Below are 27741 nucleotides of genomic sequence, written 5' to 3'. Positions count from 1 at the left end.
AGAGAGGGAATGTGAATGTGAGGGAAGGGAGAGGGGGTGGGGGGAGAGAGGGAATGTGAATGTGAGGGAAGGGAGAGAGGGGGTGGGGGAGAGAGGGGAATGTGAATGTGAGGGAAGGGAGAGAGGGGGTGGAATGGGGGAGAGAGGGAATGTGAATGTGAGGGAAGGGAGAGGGGGGTGGGGGGAGAGAGGGAATGTGAATGTGAGGGAAGGGAGAGGGGGTGGGGGGAGAGAGGGAATGTGAATGTGAGGGAAGGGAGAGGGGGTGGGGGAGAGAGGGAATGTGAATGTGAGGGAAGGGAGAGGGGGTGGGGGGAGAGAGGGAATGTGAATGTGAGGGAAGGGAGAGGGGGTGGGGGGAGAGAGGGAATGTGAATGTGAGGGAAGGGAGAGGGGGTGGGGGGAGAGAGGGAATGTGAATGTGAGGGAAGGGAGAGGGGGAATGTGGGGGGAGAGAGGGAATGTGAATGTGAGGGAAGGGAGAGGGGGTGGGGGAGAGAGGGAATGTGAATGTGAGGGAAGGGAGAGGGGGTGGGGGGAGAGAGGGAATGTGAATGTGAGGGAAGGGAGAGGGGGTGGGGGGAGAGAGGGAATGTGAATGTGAGGGAAGGGAGAGGGGGTGTGGGGAGAGAGGGAATGTGAATGTGAGGGAAGGGAGAGGGGGTGGGGGGAGAGAGGGAATGTGAATGTGAGGGAAGGGAGAGGGGGTGGGGGGAGAGAGGGAATGTGAATGTGAGGGAAGGGAGAGGGGGTGGGGGAGAGAGGGAATGTGAGGGAAGGGAGAGGGGGTGGGGGGAGAGAGGGAATGTGAATGTGAGGGAAGGGAGAGGGGGTGGGGGGAGAGAGGGAATGTGAATGTGAGGGAAGGGAGAGGGGGTGGGGGGAGAGAGGGAATGTGAATGTGAGGGAAGGGAGAGGGGGTGGGGGGAGAGAGGGAATGTGAATGTGAGGGAGGGAAGGGGTGGGAGAGGGGGTGAGTGAGGGAGAGAGGGAATGTGAATGTGAGGGAAGGGAGAGGGGGTGGGGGGAGAGAGGGAATGTGAATGTGGGAAGGGAGGGGGGTGGGGGAGGGGAGAGGGGGTGGGGGGAGAGAGGGAATGTGAATGGAGGGAGGGAGAGGGGGTGGGGGGAGAGGGAATGTGAATGTGAGGGAAGGGAGAGGGGGAGGGGGGAGAGAGGGAATGTGAATGTGAGGGAAGGGAGAGGGGGTGGGGGGAGAGAGGGAATGTGAATGTGAGGGAAGGGAGAGGGGGTGGGGGGAGAGAGGGAATGTGAATGTGAGGGAAGGGAGAGGGGGTGTGGGGAGAGAGGGAATGTGAATGTGAGGGAAGGGAGAGGGGGAGGGGGGAGAGAGGGAATGTGAATGTGAGGGAAGGGAGAGAGGGGGTGGAGGGGAGAGGTGGTATGTGAATGTGAGGGAAGGGAGAGGGGGTGGGGGGAGAGAGGGAATGTGAATGTGAGGGAAGGGAGAGGGGTGGGGGAGAGAGGGAATGTGAATGTGAGGGAAGGGAGAGGGGGTGGGGGGAGAGAGGGAATGTGAATGTGAGGGAAGGGAGAGGGGGTGGGGGGAGAGAGGGAATGTGAATGTGAGGGAAGGGAGAGGGGGTGGAGGGGAGAGGTGGAATGTGAATGTGAGGGAAGGGAGAGGGGGTGGGGGGAGAGAGGGAATGTGAATGTGAGGGAAGGGAGAGGGGGTAGGGGGAGAGAGGGAATGTGAATGTGAGGGGGAGGGGGGTGGGGAGAGGGAGGGGGGTGGGGGGAGAGAGGGAATGAATGTAGGGAATGTGAATGTGAGGGAAGGGAGAGGGGGTGGGGGAGAGAGGGAATGTGAATGTGAAGGGAAGGGAGAGGGGGTGGGGGGAGAGAGGGAATGTGAATGTGAGGGAAGGGAGAGGGGGTGGGGGAGAGAGGGAATGTGAATGTGAGGGAAGGGAGAGGGGGAGGGGGGAGAGAGGGAATGTGAATGTGAGGGAAGGGAGAGAGGGGGTGGAGGGGAGAGGTGGAATCTGAATGTGAGGGAAGGGAGAGGGGGTGGGGGAGAGAGAGGGAATGTGAATGTGAGGGAAGGGAGAGGGGGTGGGGGGAGAGAGGGAATGTGATTGTGAGGGAAGGGAGAGGGGGTGGGGGGAGAGAGGGAATGTGAATGTAAGGGAAGGGAGGGGGGTGGGGGGAGAGAGGGAATGTGAATGTGAGGGAAGGGAGCGGGGGTGGGGGGAGAGAGGGAATGTGAATGTGAGGGAAGGGAGAGAGGGGGTGGAGGGGAGAGGTGGAATCTGAATGTGAGGGAAGGGAGAGGGGGTGGGGGAGAGAGAGGGAATGTGAATGTGAGGGAAGGGAGAGGGGGTGGGGGGAGAGAGGGAATGTGATTGTGAGGGAAGGGAGAGGGGTTGGGGGGAGAGAGGGAGAGATAAAGAGGACTGAGAGAGGGGGACAGAGAGGAGGGAGAGAGGAGCCATGCGGAGGGAAATGGAGAGAGACGGAGAGAGGGAAGACACGGGGAGAGGAGGAGAGGTGTGAGAGAGAGAGGGAGGAAGGGAATGGGAGCGAGGGGAAAGGGGAGGATTGAAATGAGGGCGGGGGGACACGGTCTGAGACCGGACTGGGCGGGAGGGGTTTCGAGGCGGGAGAGAGGGATGGGGGGAGTCGGGCGGGAAGGGAGGGGGCGACTTGCTTCCTCCAATGGCAGTCGTCGGGCGTCTGGGCCCTGAGGGAGTGGTACAGCTTCCATTACGTAGAGATCCTGGGGTGGGAGGGAGGGAGGGAGAGGGCCCGAGGAGGGGGAGGAGGGGTCACCCGGGGAGGGAGGCAGAGGGGAGAGGGAGTGGGACAGAGGGGGGAGGGAGGGAGAAGGGGAGAGAGAGATGGGAGAGAGGGGGTGATAGAGGGGGGAGGGAGGGAGAGGGGGAGAGAGAGATGGGAGAGAGGGGGTGATAGAGGAGGGAGGGAGGAAGAGGGGGAGAGAGAGATGGGAGAGAGGGGGTGATAGAGGGGGGAGGGAGGGAGAGGGGGAGAGAGTGATGGGAGAGAGGGGGTGATAGAGGGGGGAGGGAGGGAGAGGGGGAGAGAGAGATGGGAGAGAGGGGGTGATAGAGGGGGGAGGGAGGGAGAGGGGGAGAGAGAGATGGGAGAGAGGGGGTGATAGAGGGGGGAGGGAGGGAGAGGGGGAGAGAGAGATGGGAGAGAGGGGGTGATAGAGGGGGGAGGGAGGGAGAGGGGGAGAGAGAGATGGGAGAGAAGGGGTGATAGAGGGGGAGGGAGGGAGAGGGGGAGAGAGAGATGGGAGAGAGGGGGTGATAGAGGTGGGAGGGAGGGAGAGGGGGAGAGAGATGGGAGAGAGGGGGTGATAGAGGGGGGAGGGTGGGAGAGGGGGAGAGAGAGATGGGAGAGAGGGGGTGATAGAGGTGGGAGGGAGGGAGAGGGGGAGAGAGATGGGAGAGAGGAGGTGATAGAGGGGGGAGGGAGGGAGAGGGGGAGAGAGAGATGGGAGAGAGGGGGTGATAGAGGGGGGAGGGAGGGAGAGGGGGAGAGAGAGATGGGAGAGAGGGGGTGATAGAGGGGGGAGGGTGGGAGAGGGGGAGAGAGAGATGGGAGAGAGGGGGTGATAGAGGGGGAGGGAGGGAGAGGGGGAGAGAGAGATGGGAGAGAGGGGGTGATAGAGGGGGGAGGGAGGGAGAGGGGGAGAGAGAGATGGGAGAGAGGGGGTGATAGAGGGGGGAGGGAGGGAGAGGGGGAGAGAGAGATGGGAGAGAGGGGGTGATAGAGGGGGGAGGGTGGGAGAGGGGGAGAGAGAGATGGGAGAGAGGGGGTGATAGAGGTGGGAGGGAGGGAGAGGGGGAGAGAGATGGGAGAGAGGGGGTGATAGAGGGGGGAGGGAGGGAGAGGGGGAGAGAGAGAGAGATGGGAGAGAGGGGGTGATAGAGGGGGGAGGGAGGGAGAGGGGGAGAGAGAGATGGGAGAGAGGGGGTGATAGAGGGGGGAGGGTGGGGAGAGGGGGAGAGAGAGATGGGAGAGAGGGGGTGATAGAGGGGGAGGGAGGGAGAGGGGGAGAGAGAGATGGGAGAGAGGGGGTGATAGAGGGGGAGGGAGGGAGAGGGGGAGAGAGAGATGGGAGAGAGGGGGTGATAGAGGGGGGAGGGAGGGAGAGGGGGAGAGAGAGATGGGAGAGAGGGGGTGATAGAGGGGGGAGGGAGGGAGAGGGGGAGAGAGAGATGGGAGAGAGGGGGTGATAGAGGGGGGAGGGTGGGAGAGGGGGAGAGAGAGATGGGAGAGAGGGGGTGATAGAGGGGGGAGGGTGGGAGAGGGGGAGAGAGAGATGGGAGAGAGGGGGTGATAGAGGGGGGAGGGAGGGAGAGGGGGAGAGAGAGATGGGAGAGAGGGGGTGATAGAGGGGGGAGGGAGAGATGGGAGAGGGGGAGAGAGAGATGGGAGAGAGGGGGTGATAGAGGGGGGAGGGGGGAGAGGGGAGAGAGAGATGGGAGAGAGGGGGTGATAGAGGGGGGAGGGAGGGAGAGGGGGAGAGAGAGATGGGAGAGAGGGGGTGATAGAGGGGGGAGGGAGGGAGAGGGGGAGAGAGAGATGGGAGAGAGGGGGTGATAGAGCGGGGAGGGAGGGAGAGGGGGAGAGAGAGATGGGAGAGAGGGGGTGATAGAGGGGGAGGGAGAGGGGGAGAGAGAGATGGGAGAGAGGGGGTGATAGAGGGGGAGGGAGGGAGAGGGGGTAGAGAGAGATGGGAGAGAGGGGGTGATAGAGGAGGGAGGGAGGGAGAGGGGGAGAGAGAGATGGGAGAGAGGGAGTGACAGAGGGGGAGGGAGGGAGAAGGGGAGAGAGAGATGGGAGAGAGGGGGTGATAGAGGGGGGAGGGAGGGAGAAGGGGAGAGAGAGATGGGAGAGAGGGGGTGATAGAGGGGGGAGGGAGGGAGAGATGGAGAGAGAGATGGGAGAGAGGGGGTGATAGATGAGGGAGGGAGGGAGAGGGGGAGAGAGAGATGGGAGAGAGGGGGTGATAGAGGGGGGAGGGAGGGAGAGGGGGAGAGAGAGATGGGAGAGAGGGGGTGATAGAGGGGGGAGGGAGGGAGAGGGGGAGAGAGAGATGGGAGAGAGGGGGTGATAGAGGGGGGAGGGAGGGAGGGAGGAGAGAGAGATGGGAGAGAGGGGGTGATAGAGGGGGAGGGAGGGAGAGGGGGTAGAGAGCGATGGGAGAGAGTGGGTGATAGAGGGGGGAGGGAGGGAGAGGGGGAGAGAGAGATGGGAGCGAGGGGGTGACAGAGGAGGGAGGGAGGGAGAGGGGGAGAGAGAGATGGGAGAGAGGGGGTGACAGAGGGGGAGGAAGGGAGAGGGGGAGAGAGAGATGGGAGAGAGGGGGTGATGGAGGGGGAGGGAGGGAGAAGGGGAGAGAGAGATGGGAGAGAGAGGGGGTGATAGAGGGGGGAGGGAGGGAGAGGGGGAGAGAGAGATGGGAGAGAGAGGGGGTGATAGGGGGGAGGGAGAGGGGGAGAGAGAGATGGGAGAGAGGGGGTGATAGAGGGGGGAGGGAGGGAGAAGGGGAGAGAGAGATGGGAGAGAGGGGGTGATAGAGGGGGGAGGGAGGGGAGGGGAGAGAGAGATGGGAGAGAGAGGGGGTGATAGAGGGGGGAGGGAGGGAGAGGGGGAGAGAGAGATGGGAGAGAGAGGGGGTGATAGGGGGGAGGGAGAGGGGGAGAGAGAGATGGGAGGAGAGAGGGGGTAGAGAGAGAGGGGTGGGAGGGATTTGGCAGGCCAGCGTGTACCCCCTGATATACTGTAGATGTCCTCTCTCCCAAAGTAACTACACCAGCTTCCAGCATCCCATCTACGGACAGTGTTACACCTTCAACGGGGAGAGGGAGAAAAATCGCTGGCGGTCACTAATGCCGGGGAAAGGGAACGGTTAGTGACCCATTCCTCCGCACCGTCCCATCACACACTCCCGGGGTCAGACACAGAGTGAATCTCCCTCAACACCGTCCCATCACACACTCCCGGGGTCAGACACAGAGTGAATCTCCCTCCACACCGTCCCATCGCACACTCCCGGGGTGAGACACAGAGTGAATCTCCATCCACACCGTCCCATCACACACTCCCGGGGTCAGACACAGAGTGAATCTCCCTCTGCACTGTCCCATCTCACACACCCTGGGTCAGAGACAGAGTGAATCTCCATCCACACCGTCCCATCACACACTCCCGGGGTCAGACACAGAGTGAATCTCCCTCCACACCATCCCATCACACACTCCCGGGGTCAGACACAGAGTGAATCTCCCTCCACACCATCCCATCACACACTCCCGGGATCAGACACAGAGTGAATCTCCCTCCACACCGTCCCATCACACCCTCCCGGGGTCAGACACAGAGTGAATCTCCCTCCACACCGTCCCATCACACACTCCCGGGGTCAGACACAGAGTGAATCTCCCTCCACACCGTCCCATCACACACTCCCGGGGTCAGACACAGGGTGAATCTCCCTCCGCACCGTTGCATCACACACTCCCGGGGTGAGACACAGAGTGAATCTCCCTCCACACCGTCCCATCACACACTCCCGGGGTCAGACACAGAGTGAATCTCCCTCCACACCGTCCCATCACACACTCCCGGGGTCAGACACACAGAGTGAATCTCCCTCCACACCGTCCCATCACACACTCCCGGGGTCAGACACAGAGTGAATCTCCCTCCACACCGTCCCATCACACACTCCCGGGGACAGACACAGAGTGAATCTCCCTCCACACCATCCCATCACACACTCCCGGGGTCAGACACAGAGTGAATCTCCCTCCACACCGTCCCATCACACACTCCCGGGGTCAGACACAGAGTGAATCTCCCTCCACACCGTCCCATCACACACTCCCGGGGTCAGACACAGAGTGAATCTCCTTCCACACCGTCCCATCACACACTCCCGGGGTCAGACACACAGAGTGAATCTCCCTCCACACCGTCCCATCGCACACTCCCGGGGTGAGACACAGAGTGAATCTCCCTCCACATCGTCCCATCACACACTCCCGGTGTCAGACACACAGAGTGAATCTCCCTCTGCACCGTCCCATCACACACTCCCGGGGTCAGACACAGAGTGAATCTCCCTCCACACCGTCCCATCACACACTCCCGGGGTCAGACACAGAGTGAATCTCCCTCCACACCGTCCCATCACACACTCCCGGGGTCAGACACAGAGTGAATCTCCCTCCACACCGTCCCATCACACACTCCCGGGGTCAGACACAGAGTGAATCTCCCTGCACACCGTCCCATCACACACTCCCGGGGTCAGACACACAGAGTGAATCTCCCTCCACACCGTCCCATCGCACACTCCCGGGGTGAGACACAGAGTGAATCTCCCTCCACACCGTCCCATCACACACTCCCGGGGTCAGACACACAGAGTGAATCTCTCTCTGCACCGTCCCATCACACACACCCGGGGTCAGACACAGAGTGAATCTCTATCCACCCCGTCCCATCACACACTCCCGGGGTCAGACACAGAGTGAATCTCCCTCAACACTGTCCCATCACACACTCCCGGGGTCAGACACACAGAGTGAATCTCCCTCCACACCGTCCCATCACACACTCCCGGGGTCAGACACAGAGTGAATCTCCCTCCACACCGTCCCATCACACACTCCCGGGGTCAGACACAGAGTGAATCTCCACACCATCCCATCACACACTCCCGGGGTCAGACACAGAGTGAATCTCCCTCCACACCGTCCCATCACACACTCCCGGGATCAGACACAGAGTGAATCTCCCTCCACACCGTCCCATCACACACTCCCGGGATCAGACACAGAGTGAATCTCCCTCCACACCGTCCCATCACACACTCCCGGGGTCAGACACAGAGTGAATCTCCCTCCACACCGTCCCATCAAACACTCCCGGGGTCAGACACAGAGTGAATCTCCCTCCACACCGTCCCGTCACACACTCCCGGGGTCAGACACAGAGTGAATCTCTTTCCACACCGTCCCATCACACACTCCCGGGGTCAGACACACAGAGTGAATCTCCCTCCACACCGTCCCATCGCACACTCCCGGGGAGAGACACAGAGTGAATCTCCCTCCACACCGTCCCATCACACACTCCCGGGGTCAGACACACAGAGTGAATCTCCCTCCGCACCGTCCCATCACACACTCCCGGGGTGAGACACAGAGTGAATCTCCATCCACACCGTCCCATCACACACTCCCGGGGTCAGACACAGAGTGAATCTCCCTCCACACCGTCCCATCACACACTCCCGGGGTCAGACACAGAGTGAATCTCCCTCCACACCGTCCCATCACACACTCCCGGGGTCAGACACAGAGTGAATCTCCCTCCACACCGTCCCATCACACACTCCCGGGGTCAGACACAGAGTGAATCTCCCTCCGCACCGTCCCATCACACACTCCCGGGGTGAGACACAGAGTGAATCTCCCTCCACACCGTCCCATCACACACTCCCGGGGTCAGACACAGAGTGAATCTCCCTCCACACCGTCCCATCACACACTCCCGGGGTCAGACACACAGAGTGAATCTCCCTCCACACCGTCCCATCACACACTCCCGGGGTCAGACACAGAGTGAATCTCCCTCCACACCGTCCCATCACACACTCCCGGGGACAGACACAGAGTGAATCTCCCTCCACACCGTCCCATCACACACTCCCGGGGTCAGACACAGAGTGAATCTCCCTCCACACCGTCCCATCACACACTCCCGGGGTCAGACACAGAGTGAATCTCCCTCCACACCGTCCCATCACACACTCCCGGGGTCAGACACAGAGTGAATCTCCCTCCACACCGTCCCATCACACACTCCCGGGGTCAGACACACAGAGTGAATCTCCCTCCACACCGTCCCATCGCACACTCCCGGGGTGAGACACAGAGTGAATCTCCCTCCACACCGTCCCATCACACACTCCCGGGGTCAGACACACAGAGTGAATCTCCCTCTGCACCGTCCCATCACACACTCCCGGGGTCAGACACAGAGTGAATCTCCCTCCACACCGTCCCATCACACACTCCCGGGGTCAGACACAGAGTGAATCTCCCTCCACACCGTCCCATCACACACTCCCGGGGTCAGACACAGAGTGAATCTCCCTCCACACCGTCCCATCACACACTCCCGGGGTCAGACACAGAGTGAATCTCCCTGCACACCGTCCCATCACACACTCCCGGGGTCAGACACACAGAGTGAATCTCCCTCCACACCGTCCCATCACACACTCCCGGGGTCAGACACAGAGTGAATCTCCCTCCACACCGTCCCATCACACACTCCCGGGGTCAGACACACAGAGTGAATCTCCCTCTGCACCGTCCCATCACACACACCCGGGGTCAGACACAGAGTGAATCTCCTCCACACCGTCCCATCACACACTCCCGGGGTCAGACACAGAGTGAATCTCCCTCAACACCGTCCCATCACACACTCCCGGGGTCAGACACACAGAGTGAATCTCCCTCCACACCGTCCCATCACACACTCCCGGGGTCAGACACAGAGTGAATCTCCCTCCACACCGTCCCATCACACACTCCCGGGGTCAGACACAGAGTGAATCTCCCTCCACCATCCCATCACACACTCCCGGGGTCAGACACAGAGTGAATCTCCCTCCACACCGTCCCATCACACACTCCCGGGATCAGACACAGAGTGAATCTCCCTCCACACCGTCCCATCACACACTCCCGGGATCAGACACAGAGTGAATCTCCCTCCACACCGTCCCATCACACACTCCCGGGGTCAGACACAGAGTGAATCTCCCTCCACACCGTCCCATCACACACTCCCGGGGTCAGACACAGAGTGAATCTCCCTCCACACCGTCCCATCACACACTCCCGGGGTCAGACACAGAGTGAATCTCTTTCCACACCGTCCCATCACACACTCCCGGGGTCAGACACACAGAGTGAATCTCCCTCCACACCGTCCCATCGCACACTCCCGGGGAGAGACACAGAGTGAATCTCCCTCCACACCGTCCCATCACACACTCCCGGGGTCAGACACACAGAGTGAATCTCCCTCCACACCGTCCCATCACACACTCCCGGGGTCAGACACAGAGTGAATCTCCCTCCACACCGTCCCATCACACACTCCCGGGATCAGACACAGAGTGAATCTCCCTCCACACCGTCCCATCACACACTCCCGGGGTCAGACACAGAGTGAATCTCCCTCCACACCGTCCCATCACACACTCCCGGGGTCAGACACAGAGTGAATCTCCCTCCACACCGTCCCATCACACACTCCCGGGGTCAGACACAGGGTGAATCTCCCTCCGCACCGTTGCATCACACACTCCCGGGGTCAGACACAGAGTGAATCTCCCTCCGCACCGTCCCATCACACACTCCCGGGGTCAGACACAGAGTGAATCTCCCTCCACACCGTCCCATCACACACTCCCGGGGTCAGACACAGAGTGAATCTCCCTCCACACCGTCCCATCACACACTCCCGGGGTCAGACACAGAGTGAATCTCCCTCCACACCGTCCCATCACACACTCCCGGGGTCAGACACACAGAGTAAATCTCACTCCACACCGTCCTATCGCACACTCCCGGGGTGAGACACAGAGTGAATCTCCCTCCACACCGTCCCATCACACACTCCCGGGGTCAGACACACAGAGTGAATCTCCCTCTGCACTGTCCCATCACACACACCCGGGGTCAGAGACAGAGTGAATCTCCATCCACACCGTCCCATCACACACTCCCGGGGTCAGACACAGAGTGAATCTCCCTCCACACCATCCCATCACACACTCCCGGGGTCAGACACAGAGTGAATCTCCCTCCACACCATCCCATCACACACTCCCGGGATCAGACACAGAGTGAATCTCCCTCCACACCGTCCCATCACACCCTCCCGGGGTCAGACACAGAGTGAATCTCCCTCCACACCGTCCCATCACACACTCCCGGGGTCAGACACAGAGTGAATCTCCCTCCACACCGTCCCATCACACACTCCCGGGGTCAGACACAGGGTGAATCTCCCTCCGCACCGTTGCATCACACACTCCCGGGGTGAGACACAGAGTGAATCTCCCTCCACACCGTCCCATCACACACTCCCGGGGTCAGACACAGAGTGAATCTCCCTCCACACCGTCACAACACACACTCCCGGGGTCAGACACACAGAGTGAATCTCCCTCCACACCGTCCCATCACACACTCCCGGGGTCAGACACAGAGTGAATCTCCCTCCACACCGTCCCATCACACACTCCCGGGCACAGACACAGAGTGAATCTCCCTCCACACCATCCCATCACACACTCCCGGGGTCAGACACAGAGTGAATCTCCCTCCACACCGTCCCATCACACACTCCCGGGGTCAGACACAGAGTGAATCTCCCTCCACACCGTCCCATCACACACTCCCGGGGTCAGACACAGAGTGAATCTCCTTCCACACCGTCCCATCGCACACTCCCGGGGTCAGACACACAGAGTGAATCTCCCTCCACACCGTCCCATCGCACACTCGCGGGGTGAGACACAGAGTGAATCTCCCTCCACACCGTCCCATCACACACTCCCGGGGTCAGACACACAGAGTGAATCTCCCTCTGCACCGTCCCATCACACACTCCCGGGGTCAGACACAGAGTGAATCTCCCTCCACACCGTCCCATCACACACTCCCGGGGTCAGACACAGAGTGAATCTCCCTCCACACCGTCCCATCACACACTCCCGGGGTCAGACACAGAGTGAATCTCCCTCCACACCGTCCCATCACACACTCCCGGGGTCAGACACAGAGTGAATCTCCCTCCACACCGTCCCATCACACACTCCCGGGGTCAGACACACAGAGTGAATCTCCCTCCACACCGTCCCATCGCACACTCCCGGGGTGAGACACAGAGTGAATCTCCCTCCACACCGTCCCATCACACACTCCCGGGGTCAGACACACAGAGTGAATCTCTCTCTGCACCGTCCCATCACACACTCCCGGGGTCAGACACAGAGTGAATCTCCATCCACACCGTCCCATCACACACTCCCGGGGTCAGACACAGAGTGAATCTCCCTCAACACTGTCCCATCACACACTCCCGGGGTCAGACACACAGAGTGAATCTCCCTCCACACCGTCCCATCACACACTCCCGGGGTCAGACACAGAGTGAATCTCCCTCCACACCGTCCCATCACACACTCCCGGGGTCAGACACAGAGTGAATCTCCCTCCACACCGTCCCATCACACACTCCCGGGGTCAGACACAGAGTGAATCTCCCTCCACACCGTCCCATCACACACTCCCGGGGTCAGACACAGAGTGAATCTCCCTCCACACCGTCCCATCACACACTCCCGGGATCAGACACAGAGTGAATCTCCCTCCACACCGTCCCATCACACACTCCCGGGGTCAGACACAGAGTGAATCTCCCTCCACACCGTCCCATCACACACTCCCGGGGTCAGACACAGAGTGAATCTCCCTCCACACCGTCCCATCACACACTCCCGGGGTCAGACACAGGGTGAATCTCCCTCCGCAGCGTTGCATCACACACTCCCGGGGTCAGACACAGAGTGAATCTCCCTCCGCACCGTCCCATCACACACTCCCGGGGTCAGACACAGAGTGAATCTCCCTCCGCACCGTCCCATCACACACTCCCGGGGTCAGACACAGAGTGAATCTCCCTCCACACCGTCCCATCACACACTCCCGGGGTCAGACACAGAGTGAATCTCCCTCCACACCGTCCCATCACACACTCCCGGGGTCAGACACACAGAGTGAATCTCCCTCCACACCGTCCCATCGCACACTCCCGGGGTGAGACACAGAGTGAATCTCCCTCCACACCGTCCCATCACACACTCCCGGGGTCAGACACACAGAGTGAATCTCCCTCTGCACCGTCCCATCACACACTCCCGGGGTCAGAGACAGAGTGAATCTCCATCCACACCGTCCCATCACACACTCCCGGGGTCAGACACAGAGTGAATCTCCCTCCACACCATCCCATCACACACTCCCGGGGTCAGACACAGAGTGAATCTCCCTCCACACCGTCCCATCACACACTCCCGGGATCAGACACAGAGTGAATCTCCCTCCACACCGTCCCATCACACACTCCCGGGGTCAGACACAGAGTGAATCTCCCTCCACACCGTCCCATCACACACTCCCGGGGTCAGACACAGAGTGAATCTCCCTCCACACCGTCCCATCACACACTCCCGGGGTCAGACACAGGGTGAATCTCCCTCCGCACCGTTGCATCACACACTCCCGGGGTCAGACACAGAGTGAATCTCCCTCCACACCGTCCCATCACACACTCCCGGGGTCAGACACAGAGTGAATCTCCCTCCACACCGTCCCATCACACACTCCCGGGGTCAGACACACAGAGTGAATCTCCCTCCACACCGTCCCATCACACACTCCCGGGGTCAGACACAGAGTGAATCTCCCTCCACACCGTCCCATCACACACTCCCGGGGTCAGACACAGAGTGAATCTCCCTCCACACCGTCCCATCACACACTCCCGGGGTCAGACACAGAGTGAATCTCCCTCCACACCGTCCCATCACACACTCCCGGGGTCAGACACAGAGTGAATCTCCCTCCACACCGTCCCATCACACACTCCCGGGGTCAGACACAGAGTGAATCTCCTTCCACACCGTCCCATCACACACTCCCGGGGTCAGACACACAGAGTGAATCTCCCTCCACACCGTCCCATCGCACACTCCCGGGGTGAGACACAGAGTGAATCTCCCTCCACACCGTCCCATCACACACTCCCGGGGTCAGACACACAGAGTGAATCTCCCTCTGCACCGTCCCATCACACACTCCCGGGGTCAGACACAGAGTGAATCTCCCTCCACACCGTCCCATCACACACTCCCGGGGTCAGACACAGAGTGAATCTCCCTCCACACCGTCCCATCACACACTCCCGGGGTCAGACACAGAGTGAATCTCCCTCCACACCGTCCCATCACACACTCCCGGGGTCAGACACAGAGTGAATCTCCCTCCACACCGTCCCATCACACACTCCCGGGGTCAGACACACAGAGTGAATCTCCCTCCACACCGTCCCATCACACACTCCCGGGGTGAGACACAGAGTGAATCTCCCTCCACACCGTCCCATCACACACTCCCGGGGTCAGACACACAGAGTGAATCTCCCTCTGCACCGTCCCATCACACACTCCCGGGGTCAGACACAGAGTGAATCTCCCTCCACACCGTCCCATCACACACTCCCGGGGTCAGACACAGAGTGAATCTCCCTCCACACCGTCCCATCACACACTCCCGGGGTCAGACACACAGAGTGAATCTCCCTCCACACCGTCCCATCACACACTCCCGGGGTCAGACACAGAGTGAATCTCCCTCCACACCGTCCCATCACACACTCCCGGGGTCAGACACAGAGTGAATCTCCCTCCACACCATCCCATCACACACTCCCGGGGTCAGACACAGAGTGAATCTCCCTCCACACCGTCCCATCACACACTCCCGGGATCAGACACAGAGTGAATCTCCCTCCACACCGTCCCATCACACACTCCCGGGGTCAGACACAGAGTGAATCTCCCTCCACACCGTCCCATCACACACTCCCGGGGTCAGACACAGAGTGAATCTCCCTCCACACCGTCCCATCACACACTCCCGGGGTCAGACACAGAGTGAATCTCCCTCCACACCGTCCCATCACACACTCCCGGGGTCAGACACAGAGTGAATCTCCTTCCACACCGTCCCATCACACACTCCCGGGGTCAGACACACAGAGTGAATCTCCCTCCACACCGTCCCATCGCACACTCCCGGGGTGAGACACAGAGTGAATCTCCCTCCACACCGTCCCATCACACACTCCCGGGGTCAGACACACAGAGTGAATCTCCCTCTGCACCGTCCCATCACACACTCCCGGGGTCAGACACAGAGTGAATCTCCCTCCACACCGTCCCATCACACACTCCCGGGATCAGACACAGAGTGAATCTCCCTCCACACCGTCCCATCACACACTCCCGGGGTCAGACACAGAGTGAATCTCCCTCCACACCGTCCCATCACACACTCCCGGGGTCAGACACAGAGTGAATCTCCCTCCACACCGTCCCATCACACACTCCCGGGGTCAGACACAGAGTGAATCTCCCTCCGCACCGTCCCATCACACACTCCCGGGGTCAGACACAGAGTGAATCTCCCTCCACACCGTCCCATCACACACTCCCGGGGTCAGACACAGAGTGAATCTCCCTCCGCACCGTCCCATCACACACTCCCGGGGTCAGACACAGAGTGAATCTCCCTCCACACCGTCCCATCACACACTCCCGGGGTCAGACACACAGAGTGAATCTCCCTCCACACCGTCCCATCACACACTCCCGGGGTCAGACACAGAGTGAATCTCCCTCCACACCGTCCCATCACACACTCCCGGGGTCAGACACACAGAGTGAATCTCCCTCCACACCGTCCCATCGCACACTCCCGGGGTGAGACACAGAGTGAATCTCCATCCACACCGTCCCATCACACACTCCCGGGGTCAGACACAGAGTGAATCTCCCTCCACACCGTCCCATCACACACTCCCGGGGTCAGACACACAGAGTGAATCTCCCTCCACACCGTCCCATCACACACTCCCGGGGTCAGACACAGAGTGAATCTCCCTCCACACCATCCCATCACACACTCCCGGGGTCAGACACAGAGTGAATCTCCCTCCACACCGTCCCATCACACACTCCCGGGGTCAGACACACAGAGTGAATCTCCCTCCACACCGTCCCATCACACACTCCCGGGGTCAGACACAGAGTGAATCTCCCTCCACACCGTCCCATCACACACTCCCGGGATCAGACACAGAGTGAATCTCCCTCCACACCGTCCCATCACACACTCCCGGGGTCAGACACAGAGTGAATCTCCCTCCACACCGTCCCATCACACACTCCCGGGGTCAGACACACAGAGTGAATCTCCCTCCACACCGTCCCATCGCACACTCCCGGGGTGAGACACAGAGTGAATCTCCCTCCACACCGTCCCATCACACACTCCCGGGGTCAGACACACAGAGTGAATCTCCCTCCACACCGTCCCATCACACATCCCGGGGTCCCGGGGAATCTCCCTCCACACCGTCCCATCACACACTCCCGGGGTCAGTGAATCTCCCTCCACACCGTCCCATCACACACTCCCGGGGTCAGACACAGAGTGAATCTCCCTCCACACCGTCCCATCACACACTCCCGGGGTCAGACACACAGAGTGAATCTCCCTCCACACCGTCCCATCACACACTCCCGGGGTCAGACACAGAGTGAATCTCCCTCCACACCGTCCCATCACACACTCCCGGGGTCAGACACAGAGTGAATCTCCCTCCACACCGTCCCATCACACACTCCCGGGGTCAGACACAGGGTGAATCTCCCTCCGCACCGTTGCATCACACACTCCCGGGGTCAGACACAGAGTGAATCTCCCTCCACACCGTCCCATCACACACTCCCGGGGTCAGACACAGAGTGAATCTCCCTCCACACCGTCCCATCACACACTCCCGGGGTCAGACACAGAGTGAATCTCCCTCCGCACCGTCCCATCACACACTCCCGGGGTCAGACACAGAGTGAATCTCCCTCCGCACCGTCCCATCACACACTCCCGGGGTCAGACACAGAGTGAATCTCCCTCCGCACCGTCCCATCACACACTCCCGGGGTCAGACACAGAGTGAATCTCCCTCCACACCGTCCCATCACACACTCCCGGGGTCAGACACAGAGTGAATCTCCCTCCACACCGTCCCATCACACACTCCCGGGGTCAGACACACAGAGTGAATCTCCCTCCACACCGTCCCATCGCACACTCCCGGGGTCAGACACAGAGTGAATCTCCCTCCACACCGTCCCATCACACACTCCCGGGGTCAGACACACAGAGTGAATCTCCCTCTGCACCGTCCCATCACACACTCCCGGGGTCAGACACAGAGTGAATCTCCCTCCACACCGTCCCATCACACACTCCCGGGGTCAGACACAGAGTGAATCTCCCTCCACACCATCCCATCACACACTCCCGGGGTCAGACACAGAGTGAATCTCCCTCCACACCGTCCCATCACACACTCCCGGGGTCAGACACAGAGTGAATCTCCCTCCACACCGTCCCATCACACACTCCCGGGGTCAGACACAGAGTGAATCTCCCTCCACACCGTCCCATCACACACTCCCGGGGTCAGACACAGGGTGAATCTCCCTCCGCACCGTTGCATCACACACTCCCGGGGTGAGACACAGAGTGAATCTCCCTCCACACCGTCCCATCACACACTCCCGGGGTCAGACACAGAGTGAATCTCCCTCCACACCGTCCCATCACACACTCCCGGGGTCAGACACACAGAGTGAATCTCCCTCCACACCGTCCCATCACACACTCCCGGGGTCAGACACAGAGTGAATCTCCCTCCACACCGTCCCATCACACACTCCCGGGGACAGACACACAGAGTGATCTCCCTCCACACCATCCCATCACACACTCCCGGGGTCAGACACAGAGTGAATCTCCCTCCACACCGTCCCATCACACACTCCCGGGGTCAGACACAGAGTGAATCTCCCTCCACACCGTCCCATCACACACTCCCGGGGTCAGACACAGAGTGAATCTCCCTCCACACCGTCCCATCACACACTCCCGGGGTCAGACACACAGAGTGAATCTCCCTCCACACCGTCCCATCGCACACTCCCGGGGTGAGACACAGAGTGAATCTCCCTCCACACCGTCCCATCACACACTCCCGGGGTCAGACACACAGAGTGAATCTCCCTCTGCACCGTCCCATCACACACTCCCGGGGTCAGACACAGAGTGAATCTCCACACCATCCCATCACACACTCCCGGGGTCAGACACAGAGTGAATCTCCCTCCACACCGTCCCATCACACACTCCCGGGGTCAGACACAGAGTGAATCTCCCTCCACACCGTCCCATCACACACTCCCGGGGTCAGACACAGAGTGAATCTCCCTGCACACCGTCCCATCACACACTCCCGGGGTCAGACACACAGAGTGAATCTCCCTCCACACCGTCCCATCGCACACTCCCGGGGTGAGACACAGAGTGAATCTCCCTCCACACCGTCCCATCACACACTCCCGGGGTCAGACACACAGAGTGAATCTCTCTCTGCACCGTCCCATCACACACACCCGGGGTCAGACACAGAGTGAATCTCCATCCACACCGTCCCATCACACACTCCCGGGGTCAGACACAGAGTGAATCTCCCTCAACACTGTCCCATCACACACTCCCGGGGTCAGACACACAGAGTGAATCTCCCTCTGCACCGTCCCATCACACACTCCCGGGGTCAGACACAGAGTGAATCTCCCTCCACACCGTCCCATCACACACTCCCGGGATCAGACACAGAGTGAATCTCCCTCCACACCGTCCCATCACACACTCCCGGGGTCAGACACAGAGTGAATCTCCCTCCACACCGTCCCATCACACACTCCCGGGGTCAGACACAGAGTGAATCTCCCTCCACACCGTCCCATCACACACTCCCGGGGTCAGACACAGAGTGAATCTCCCTCCACACCGTCCCATCACACACTCCCGGGGTCAGACACAGAGTGAATCTCCCTCCGCACCGTTGCATCACACACTCCCGGGGTCAGACACAGAGTGAATCTCCCTCCGCACCGTCCCATCACACACTCCCGGGGTCAGACACAGAGTGAATCTCCCTCCACACCGTCCCATCACACACTCCCGGGGTCAGACACAGAGTGAATCTCCCTCCACACCGTCCCATCACACACTCCCGGGGTCAGACACACAGAGTGAATCTCCCTCCACACCGTCCCATCACACACTCCCGGGGTCAGACACAGAGTGAATCTCCCTCCGCACCGTCCCATCACACACTCCCGGGGTCAGACACACAGAGTGAATCTCCCTCCACACCGTCCCATCGCACACTCCCGGGGTGAGACACAGAGTGAATCTCCATCCACACCGTCCCATCACACACTCCCGGGGTCAGACACAGAGTGAATCTCCCTCCACACCGTCCCATCACACACTCCCGGGGTCAGACACAGAGTGAATCTCCCTCCACACCGTCCCATCACACACTCCCGGGGTCAGACACAGAGTGAATCTCCCTCCACACCATCCCATCACACACTCCCGGGGTCAGACACAGAGTGAATCTCCCTCCACACCGTCCCATCACACACTCCCGGGGTCAGACACACAGAGTGAATCTCCCTCCACACCGTCCCATCACACACTCCCGGGGTCAGACACAGAGTGAATCTCCCTCCACACCGTCCCATCACACACTCCCGGGATCAGACACAGAGTGAATCTCCCTCCACACCGTCCCATCACACACTCCCGGGGTCAGACACAGAGTGAATCTCCCTCCACACCGTCCCATCACACACTCCCGGGGTCAGACACACAGAGTGAATCTCCCTCCACACCGTCCCATCGCACACTCCCGGGGTGAGACACAGAGTGAATCTCCCTCCACACCGTCCCATCACACACTCCCGGGGTCAGACACACAGAGTGAATCTCCCTCCACACCGTCCCATCACACACTCCCGGGGTCAGACACAGAGTGAATCTCCCTCCACACCGTCCCATCACACACTCCCGGGGTCAGACACACAGAGTGAATCTCCCTCCACACCGTCCCATCACACACTCCCGGGGTCAGACACAGAGTGAATCTCCCTCCACACCGTCCCATCACACACTCCCGGGGTCAGACACACAGAGTGAATCTCCCTCCACACCGTCCCATCACACACTCCCGGGGTCAGACACAGAGTGAATCTCCCTCCACACCGTCCCATCACACACTCCCGGGGTCAGACACAGAGTGAATCTCCCTCCACACCGTCCCATCACACACTCCCGGGGTCAGACACAGAGTGAATCTCCCTCCGCACCGTTGCATCACACACTCCCGGGGTGAGACACAGAGTGAATCTCCCTCCACACCGTCCCATCACACACTCCCGGGGTCAGACACAGAGTGAATCTCCCTCCACACCGTCCCATCACACACTCCCGGGGTCAGACACACAGAGTGAATCTCCCTCCACACCGTCCCATCACACACTCCCGGGGTCAGACACAGAGTGAATCTCCCTCCACACCGTCCCATCACACACTCCCGGGGACAGACACAGAGTGAATCTCCCTCCACACCATCCCATCACACACTCCCGGGGTCAGACACAGAGTGAATCTCCCTCCACACCGTCCCATCACACACTCCCGGGGTCAGACACAGAGTGAATCTCCCTCCACACCGTCCCATCACACACTCCCGGGGTCAGACACAGAGTGAATCTCCTTCCACACCGTCCCATCACACACTCCCGGGGTCAGACACACAGAGTGAATCTCCCTCCACACCGTCCCATCGCACACTCCCGGGGTGAGACACAGAGTGAATCTCCCTCCACACCGTCCCATCACACACTCCCGGGGTCAGACACACAGAGTGAATCTCCCTCTGCACCGTCCCATCACACACTCCCGGGGTCAGACACAGAGTGAATCTCCCTCCACACCATCCCATCACACACTCCCGGGGTCAGACACAGAGTGAATCTCCCTCCACACCGTCCCATCACACACTCCCGGGGTCAGACACAGAGTGAATCTCCCTCCACACCGTCCCATCACACACTCCCGGGGTCAGACACAGAGTGAATCTCCCTGCACACCGTCCCATCACACACTCCCGGGGTCAGACACACAGAGTGAATCTCCCTCCACACCGTCCCATCGCACACTCCCGGGGTGAGACACAGAGTGAATCTCCCTCCACACCGTCCCATCACACACTCCCGGGGTCAGACACACAGAGTGAATCTCTCTCTGCACCGTCCCATCACACACACCCGGGGTCAGACACAGAGTGAATCTCCATCCACACCGTCCCATCACACACTCCCGGGGTCAGACACAGAGTGAATCTCCCTCAACACTGTCCCATCACACACTCCCGGGGTCAGACACACAGAGTGAATCTCCCTCCACACCGTCCCATCACACACTCCCGGGGTCAGACACAGAGTGAATCTCCCTCCACACCGTCCCATCACACACTCCCGGGGTCAGACACAGAGTGAATCTCCCTCCACACCGTCCCATCACACACTCCCGGGGTCAGACACAGAGTGAATCTCCCTCCACACCGTCCCATCACACACTCCCGGGATCAGACACAGAGTGAATCTCCCTCCACACCGTCCCATCACACACTCCCGGGATCAGACACAGAGTGAATCTCCCTCCACACCGTCCCATCACACACTCCCGGGGTCAGACACAGAGTGAATCTCCCTCCACACCGTCCCATCAAACACTCCCGGGGTCAGACACAGAGTGAATCTCCCTCCACACCGTCCCATCACACACTCCCGGGGTCAGACACAGAGTGAATCTCCTTCCACACCGTCCCATCACACACTCCCGGGGTCAGACACACAGAGTGAATCTCCCTCCACACCGTCCCATCACACACTCCCGGGGTGAGACACAGAGTGAATCTCCCTCCACACCGTCCCATCACACACTCCCGGGGTCAGACACAGAGTGAATCTCCCTCCGCACCGTCCCATCACACACTCCCGGGGTCAGACACAGAGTGAATCTCCCTCCACACCGTCCCATCACACACTCCCGGGGTCAGACACAGAGTGAATCTCCCTCCACACCGTCCCATCACACACTCCCGGGGTCAGACACACAGAGTAAATCTCACTCCACACCGTCCTATCGCACACTCCCGGGGTCAGACACAGAGTGAATCTCCCTCCACACCGTCCCATCACACACTCCCGGGGTCAGACACACAGAGTGAATCTCCCTCTGCACTGTCCCATCACACACACTTGGGGTCAGAGACAGAGTGAATCTCCATCCACACCGTCCCATCACACACTCCCGGGGTCAGACACAGAGTGAATCTCCCTCCACACCATCCCATCACACACTCCCGGGGTCAGACACAGAGTGAATCTCCCTCCACACCATCCCATCACACACTCCCGGGATCAGACACAGAGTGAATCTCCCTCCACACCGTCCCATCACACCCTCCCGGGGTCAGACACAGAGTGAATCTCCCTCCACACCGTCCCATCACACACTCCCGGGGTCAGACACAGAGTGAATCTCCCTCCACACCGTCCCATCACACACTCCCGGGGTCAGACACAGGGTGAATCTCCCTCCGCACCGTTGCATCACACACTCCCGGGGTGAGACACAGAGTGAATCTCCCTCCACACCGTCCCATCACACACTCCCGGGGTCAGACACAGAGTGAATCTCCCTCCACACCGTCCCATCACACACTCCCGGGGTCAGACACACAGAGTGAATCTCCCTCCACACAGTCCCATCACACACTCCCGGGGTCAGACACAGAGTGAATCTCCCTCCACACCGTCCCATCACACACTCCCGGGGACAGACACAGAGTGAATCTCCCTCCACACCATCCCATCACACACTCCCGGGGTCAGACACAGAGTGAATCTCCCTCCACACCGTCCCATCACACACTCCCGGGGTCAGACACAGAGTGAATCTCCCTCCACACCGTCCCATCACACACTCCCGGGGTCAGACACAGAGTGAATCTCCTTCCACACCGTCCCATCGCACACTCCCGGGGTCAGACACACAGAGTGAATCTCCCTCCACACCGTCCCATCGCACACTCGCGGGGTGAGACACAGAGTGAATCTCCCTCCACACCGTCCCATCACACACTCCCGGGGTCAGACACACAGAGTGAATCTCCCTCTGCACCGTCCCATCACACACTCCCGGGGTCAGACACAGAGTGAATCTCCACACCATCCCATCACACACTCCCGGGGTCAGACACAGAGTGAATCTCCCTCCACACCGTCCCATCACACACTCCCGGGGTCAGACACAGAGTGAATCTCCCTCCACACCGTCCCATCACACACTCCCGGGGTCAGACACAGAGTGAATCTCCCTGCACACCGTCCCATCACACACTCCCGGGGTCAGACACACAGAGTGAATCTCCCTCCACACCGTCCCATCGCACACTCCCGGGGTGAGACACAGAGTGAATCTCCCTCCACACCGTCCCATCACACACTCCCGGGGTCAGACACACAGAGTGAATCTCTCTCTGCACCGTCCCATCACACACACCCGGGGTCAGACACAGAGTGAATCTCCATCCACACCGTCCCATCACACACTCCCGGGGTCAGACACAGAGTGAATCTCCCTCAACACTGTCCCATCACACACTCCCGGGGTCAGACACACAGAGTGAATCTCCCTCCACACCGTCCCATCACACACTCCCGGGGTCAGACACAGAGTGAATCTCCCTCCACACCGTCCCATCACACACTCCCGGGGTCAGACACAGAGTGAATCTCCACACCATCCCATCACACACTCCCGGGGTCAGACACAGAGTGAATCTCCCTCCACACCGTCCCATCACACACTCCCGGGATCAGACACAGAGTGAATCTCCCTCCACACCGTCCCATCACACACTCCCGGGAACAGACACAGAGTGAATCTCCCTCCACACCGTCCCATCACACACTCCCGGGGTCAGACACAGAGTGAATCTCCCTCCACACCGTCCCATCAAACACTCCCGGGGTCAGACACAGAGTGAATCTCCCTCCACACCGTCCCATCACACACTCCCGGGGTCAGACACAGAGTGAATCTCCTTCCACACCGTCCCATCACACACTCCCGGGGTCAGACACACAGAGTGAATCTCCCTCCACACCGTCCCATCGCACACTCCCGGGGTGAGACACAGAGTGAATCTCCCTCCACACCGTCCCATCACACACTCCCGGGGTCAGACACACAGAGTGAATCTCCCTCTGCACCGTCCCATCACACACTCCCGGGGTCAGACACAGAGTGAATCTCCCTCCACACCGTCCCATCACACACTCCCGGGGTCAGACACAGAGTGAATCTCCCTCCACACCGTCCCATCACACACTCCCGGGGTCAGACACAGAGTGAATCTCCCTCCACACCGTCCCATCACACACTCCCGGGGTCAGACACAGAGTGAATCTCCCTCCACACCGTCCCATCACACACTCCCGGGGTCAGACACAGAGTGAATCTCCCTCCACACCGTCCCATCACACACTCCCGGGGTCAGACACAGAGTGAATCTCCCTCCACACCGTCCCATCACACACTCCCGGGGTCAGACACAGAGTGAATCTCCCTCCACACCGTCCCATCACACACTCCCGGGGTCAGACACAGAGTGAATCTCCCTCCACACCGTCCCATCACACACTCCCGGGGTCAGACACACAGAGTGAATCTCCCTCCACACCGTCCCATCGCACACTCCCGGGGTGAGACACAGAGTGAATCTCCCTCCACACCGTCCCATCACACACTCCCGGGGTCAGACACACAGAGTGAATCTCCCTCTGCACCGTCCCATCACACACCCCCGGGGTCAGACACAGAGTGAATCTCCCTCCACACCGTCCCATCACACACTCCCGGGGTCAGACACAGAGTGAATCTCCCTCCACACCGTCCCATCACACACTCCCGGGGTCAGACACAGAGTGAATCTCCCTCCACACCGTCCCATCACACACTCCCGGGGTCAGACACAGAGTGAATCTCCCTCCACACCGTCCCATCACACACTCCCGGGGTCAGACACACAGAGTGAATCTCCCTCCACACCGTCCCATCGCACACTCCCGGGGTGAGACACAGAGTGAATCTCCCTCCACACCGTCCCATCACACACTCCCGGGGTCAGACACACAGAGTGAATCTCCCTCTGCACCGTCCCATCACACACACCCGGGGTCAGACACAGAGTGAATCTCCATCCACACCGTCCCATCACACACTCCCGGGGTCAGACACAGAGTGAATCTCCCTCCACACCGTCCCATCACACACTCCCGGGGTCAGACACACAGAGTGAATCTCCCTCCACACCGTCCCATCACACACTCCCGGGGTCAGACACAGAGTGAATCTCCCTCCACACCGTCCCATCACACACTCCCGGGGTCAGACACAGAGTGAATCTCCACACCGTCCCATCACACACTCCCGGGGTCAGACACAGAGTGAATCTCCCTCCACACCGTCCCATCACACACTCCCGGGGTCAGACACAGAGTGAATCTCCCTCCACACCGTCCCATCACACACTCCCGGGGTCAGACACAGAGTGAATCTCCCTCCACACCGTCCCATCACACACTCCCGGGATCAGACACAGAGTGAATCTCCCTCCACACCGTCCCATCACACACTCCCGGGAACAGACACAGAGTGAATCTCCTTCCATACCCGCCTATCACACACTCCCAGGGTGAGACGCAGAGTGAATCTCCCTCCACACCGTCCCATCACACACTCCCGGGGTCAGACACAGAGTGAATCTCCCTCCACACCGTCCCATCACACACTCCCGGGGTCAGACACAGAGTGAATCTCCTTCCACACCGTCCCATCACACACTCCCGGGGTCAGACACACAGAGTGAATCTCCCTCCACACCGTCCCATCGCACACTCCCGGGGTGAGACACAGAGTGAATCTCCCTCCACACCGTCCCATCACACACTCCCGGGGTCAGACACAGAGTGAATCTCCCTCCACACCGTCCCATCACACACTCCCGGGATCAGACACAGAGTGAATCTCCCTCCACACCGTCCCATCACACACTCCCGGGGTCAGACACAGAGTGAATCTCCCTCCACACCGTCCCATCACACACTCCCGGGGTCAGACACAGAGTGAATCTCCCTCCACACCGTCCCATCACACACTCCCGGGGTCAGACACAGGGTGAATCTCCCTCCGCACCGTTGCATCACACACTCCCGGGGTCAGACACAGAGTGAATCTCCCTCCGCACCGTCCCATCACATACTCCCGGGGTCAGACACAGAGTGAATCTCCCTCCGCACCGTCCCATCACACACTCCCGGGGTCAGACACACAGAGTGAATCTCCCTCCACACCGTCCCATCACACACTCCCGGGGTCAGACACAGAGTGAATCTCCCTCCGCACCGTCCCATCACACACTCCCGGGGTCAGACACACAGAGTGAATCTCCCTCCACACCGTCCCATCGCACACTCCCGGGGTGAGACACAGAGTGAATCTCCATCCACACCGTCCCATCACACACTCCCGGGGTCAGACACAGAGTGAATCTCCCTCCACACCGTCCCATCACACACTCCCGGGGTCAGACACACAGAGTGAATCTCCCTCCACACCGTCCCATCACACACTCCCGGGGTCAGACACAGAGTGAATCTCCCTCCACACCATCCCATCACACACTCCCGGGGTCAGACACAGAGTGAATCTCCCTCCACACCGTCCCATCACACACTCCCGGGGTCAGACACACAGAGTGAATCTCCCTCCACACCGTCCCATCACACACTCCCGGGGTCAGACACAGAGTGAAACTCCCTCCACACCGTCCCATCACACACTCCCGGGATCAGACACAGAGTGAATCTCCCTCCACACCGTCCCATCACACACTCCCGGGGTCAGACACAGAGTGAATCTCCCTCCACACCGTCCCATCACACACTCCCGGGGTCAGACACACAGAGTGAAACTCCCTCCACACCGTCCCATCGCACACTCCCGCGGTGAGACACAGAGTGAATCTCCCTCCACACCGTCCCATCACACACTCCCGGGGTCAGACACACAGAGTGAATCTCCCTCCACACCGTCCCATCACACAGTCCCGGGGTCGGACACGGAGTGAATCTCCCTCCACACCGTCCCATCACACACTCCCGGGGTCAGACACACAGAGTGAATCTCCCTCCACACCGTCCCATCACACACTCCCGGGGTCAGACACACAGAGTGAATCTCCCTCCACACCGTCCCATCGCACACTCCCGGGGTGAGACACAGAGTGAATCTCCCTCCACACCGTCCCATCACACACTCCCGGGGTCAGACACACAGAGTGAATCTCCCTCCACACCGTCCCATCACACACTCCCGGGGTCAGACACAGAGTGAATCTCCCTCCACACCGTCCCATCACACACTCCCGGGGTCAGACACACAGAGTGAATCTCCCTCCACACCGTCCCATCACACACTCCCGGGGTCAGACACAGAGTGAATCTCCCTCCACACCGTCCCATCACACACTCCCGGGGTCAGACACAGAGTGAATCTCCCTCCACACCGTCCCATCACACACTCCCGGGATCAGACACAGAGTGAATCTCCCTCCACACCGTCCCATCACACACTCCCGGGATCAGACACAGAGTGAATCTCCCTCCACACCGTCCCATCACACACTCCCGGGGTCAGACACACAGAGTGAATCTCCCTCCACACCGTCCCATCACACACTCCCGGGGTCAGACACAGAGTGAATCTCCCTCCACACCGTCCCATCACACACTCCCGGGGACAGACACAGAGTGAA

The 27741-nt window shown here is 60.1% G+C and overlaps 1 protein-coding gene across 1 annotated transcript in view; it reads left to right on the top strand.

Annotated features, from left to right (window-relative positions):
- Window positions 1-5782: 5782 nt before the first annotated feature.
- Window positions 5783-27741, top strand: part of LOC134341808 (amiloride-sensitive sodium channel subunit alpha-like) — a gene marked incomplete at its 5' end in the record, with an annotated part of 47388 nt that continues 25429 nt past the window's right edge. The window contains one exon of the mRNA XM_063039746.1: window positions 5783-5904. Coding sequence (XP_062895816.1) covers window positions 5783-5904 — 122 coding nt within the window. The remainder of the gene's footprint in view (window positions 5905-27741) is intronic.

Source organism: Mobula hypostoma, unplaced genomic scaffold, assembly GCF_963921235.1.
Source record: "Mobula hypostoma unplaced genomic scaffold, sMobHyp1.1 scaffold_137, whole genome shotgun sequence".
In the NCBI taxonomy this organism is placed as follows: Eukaryota; Metazoa; Chordata; class Chondrichthyes; order Myliobatiformes; family Myliobatidae; genus Mobula; species Mobula hypostoma.
The sequence above is the reverse complement of the archived record's forward strand: the minus strand, read 5'-3'. Positions and strand labels throughout refer to the sequence as shown.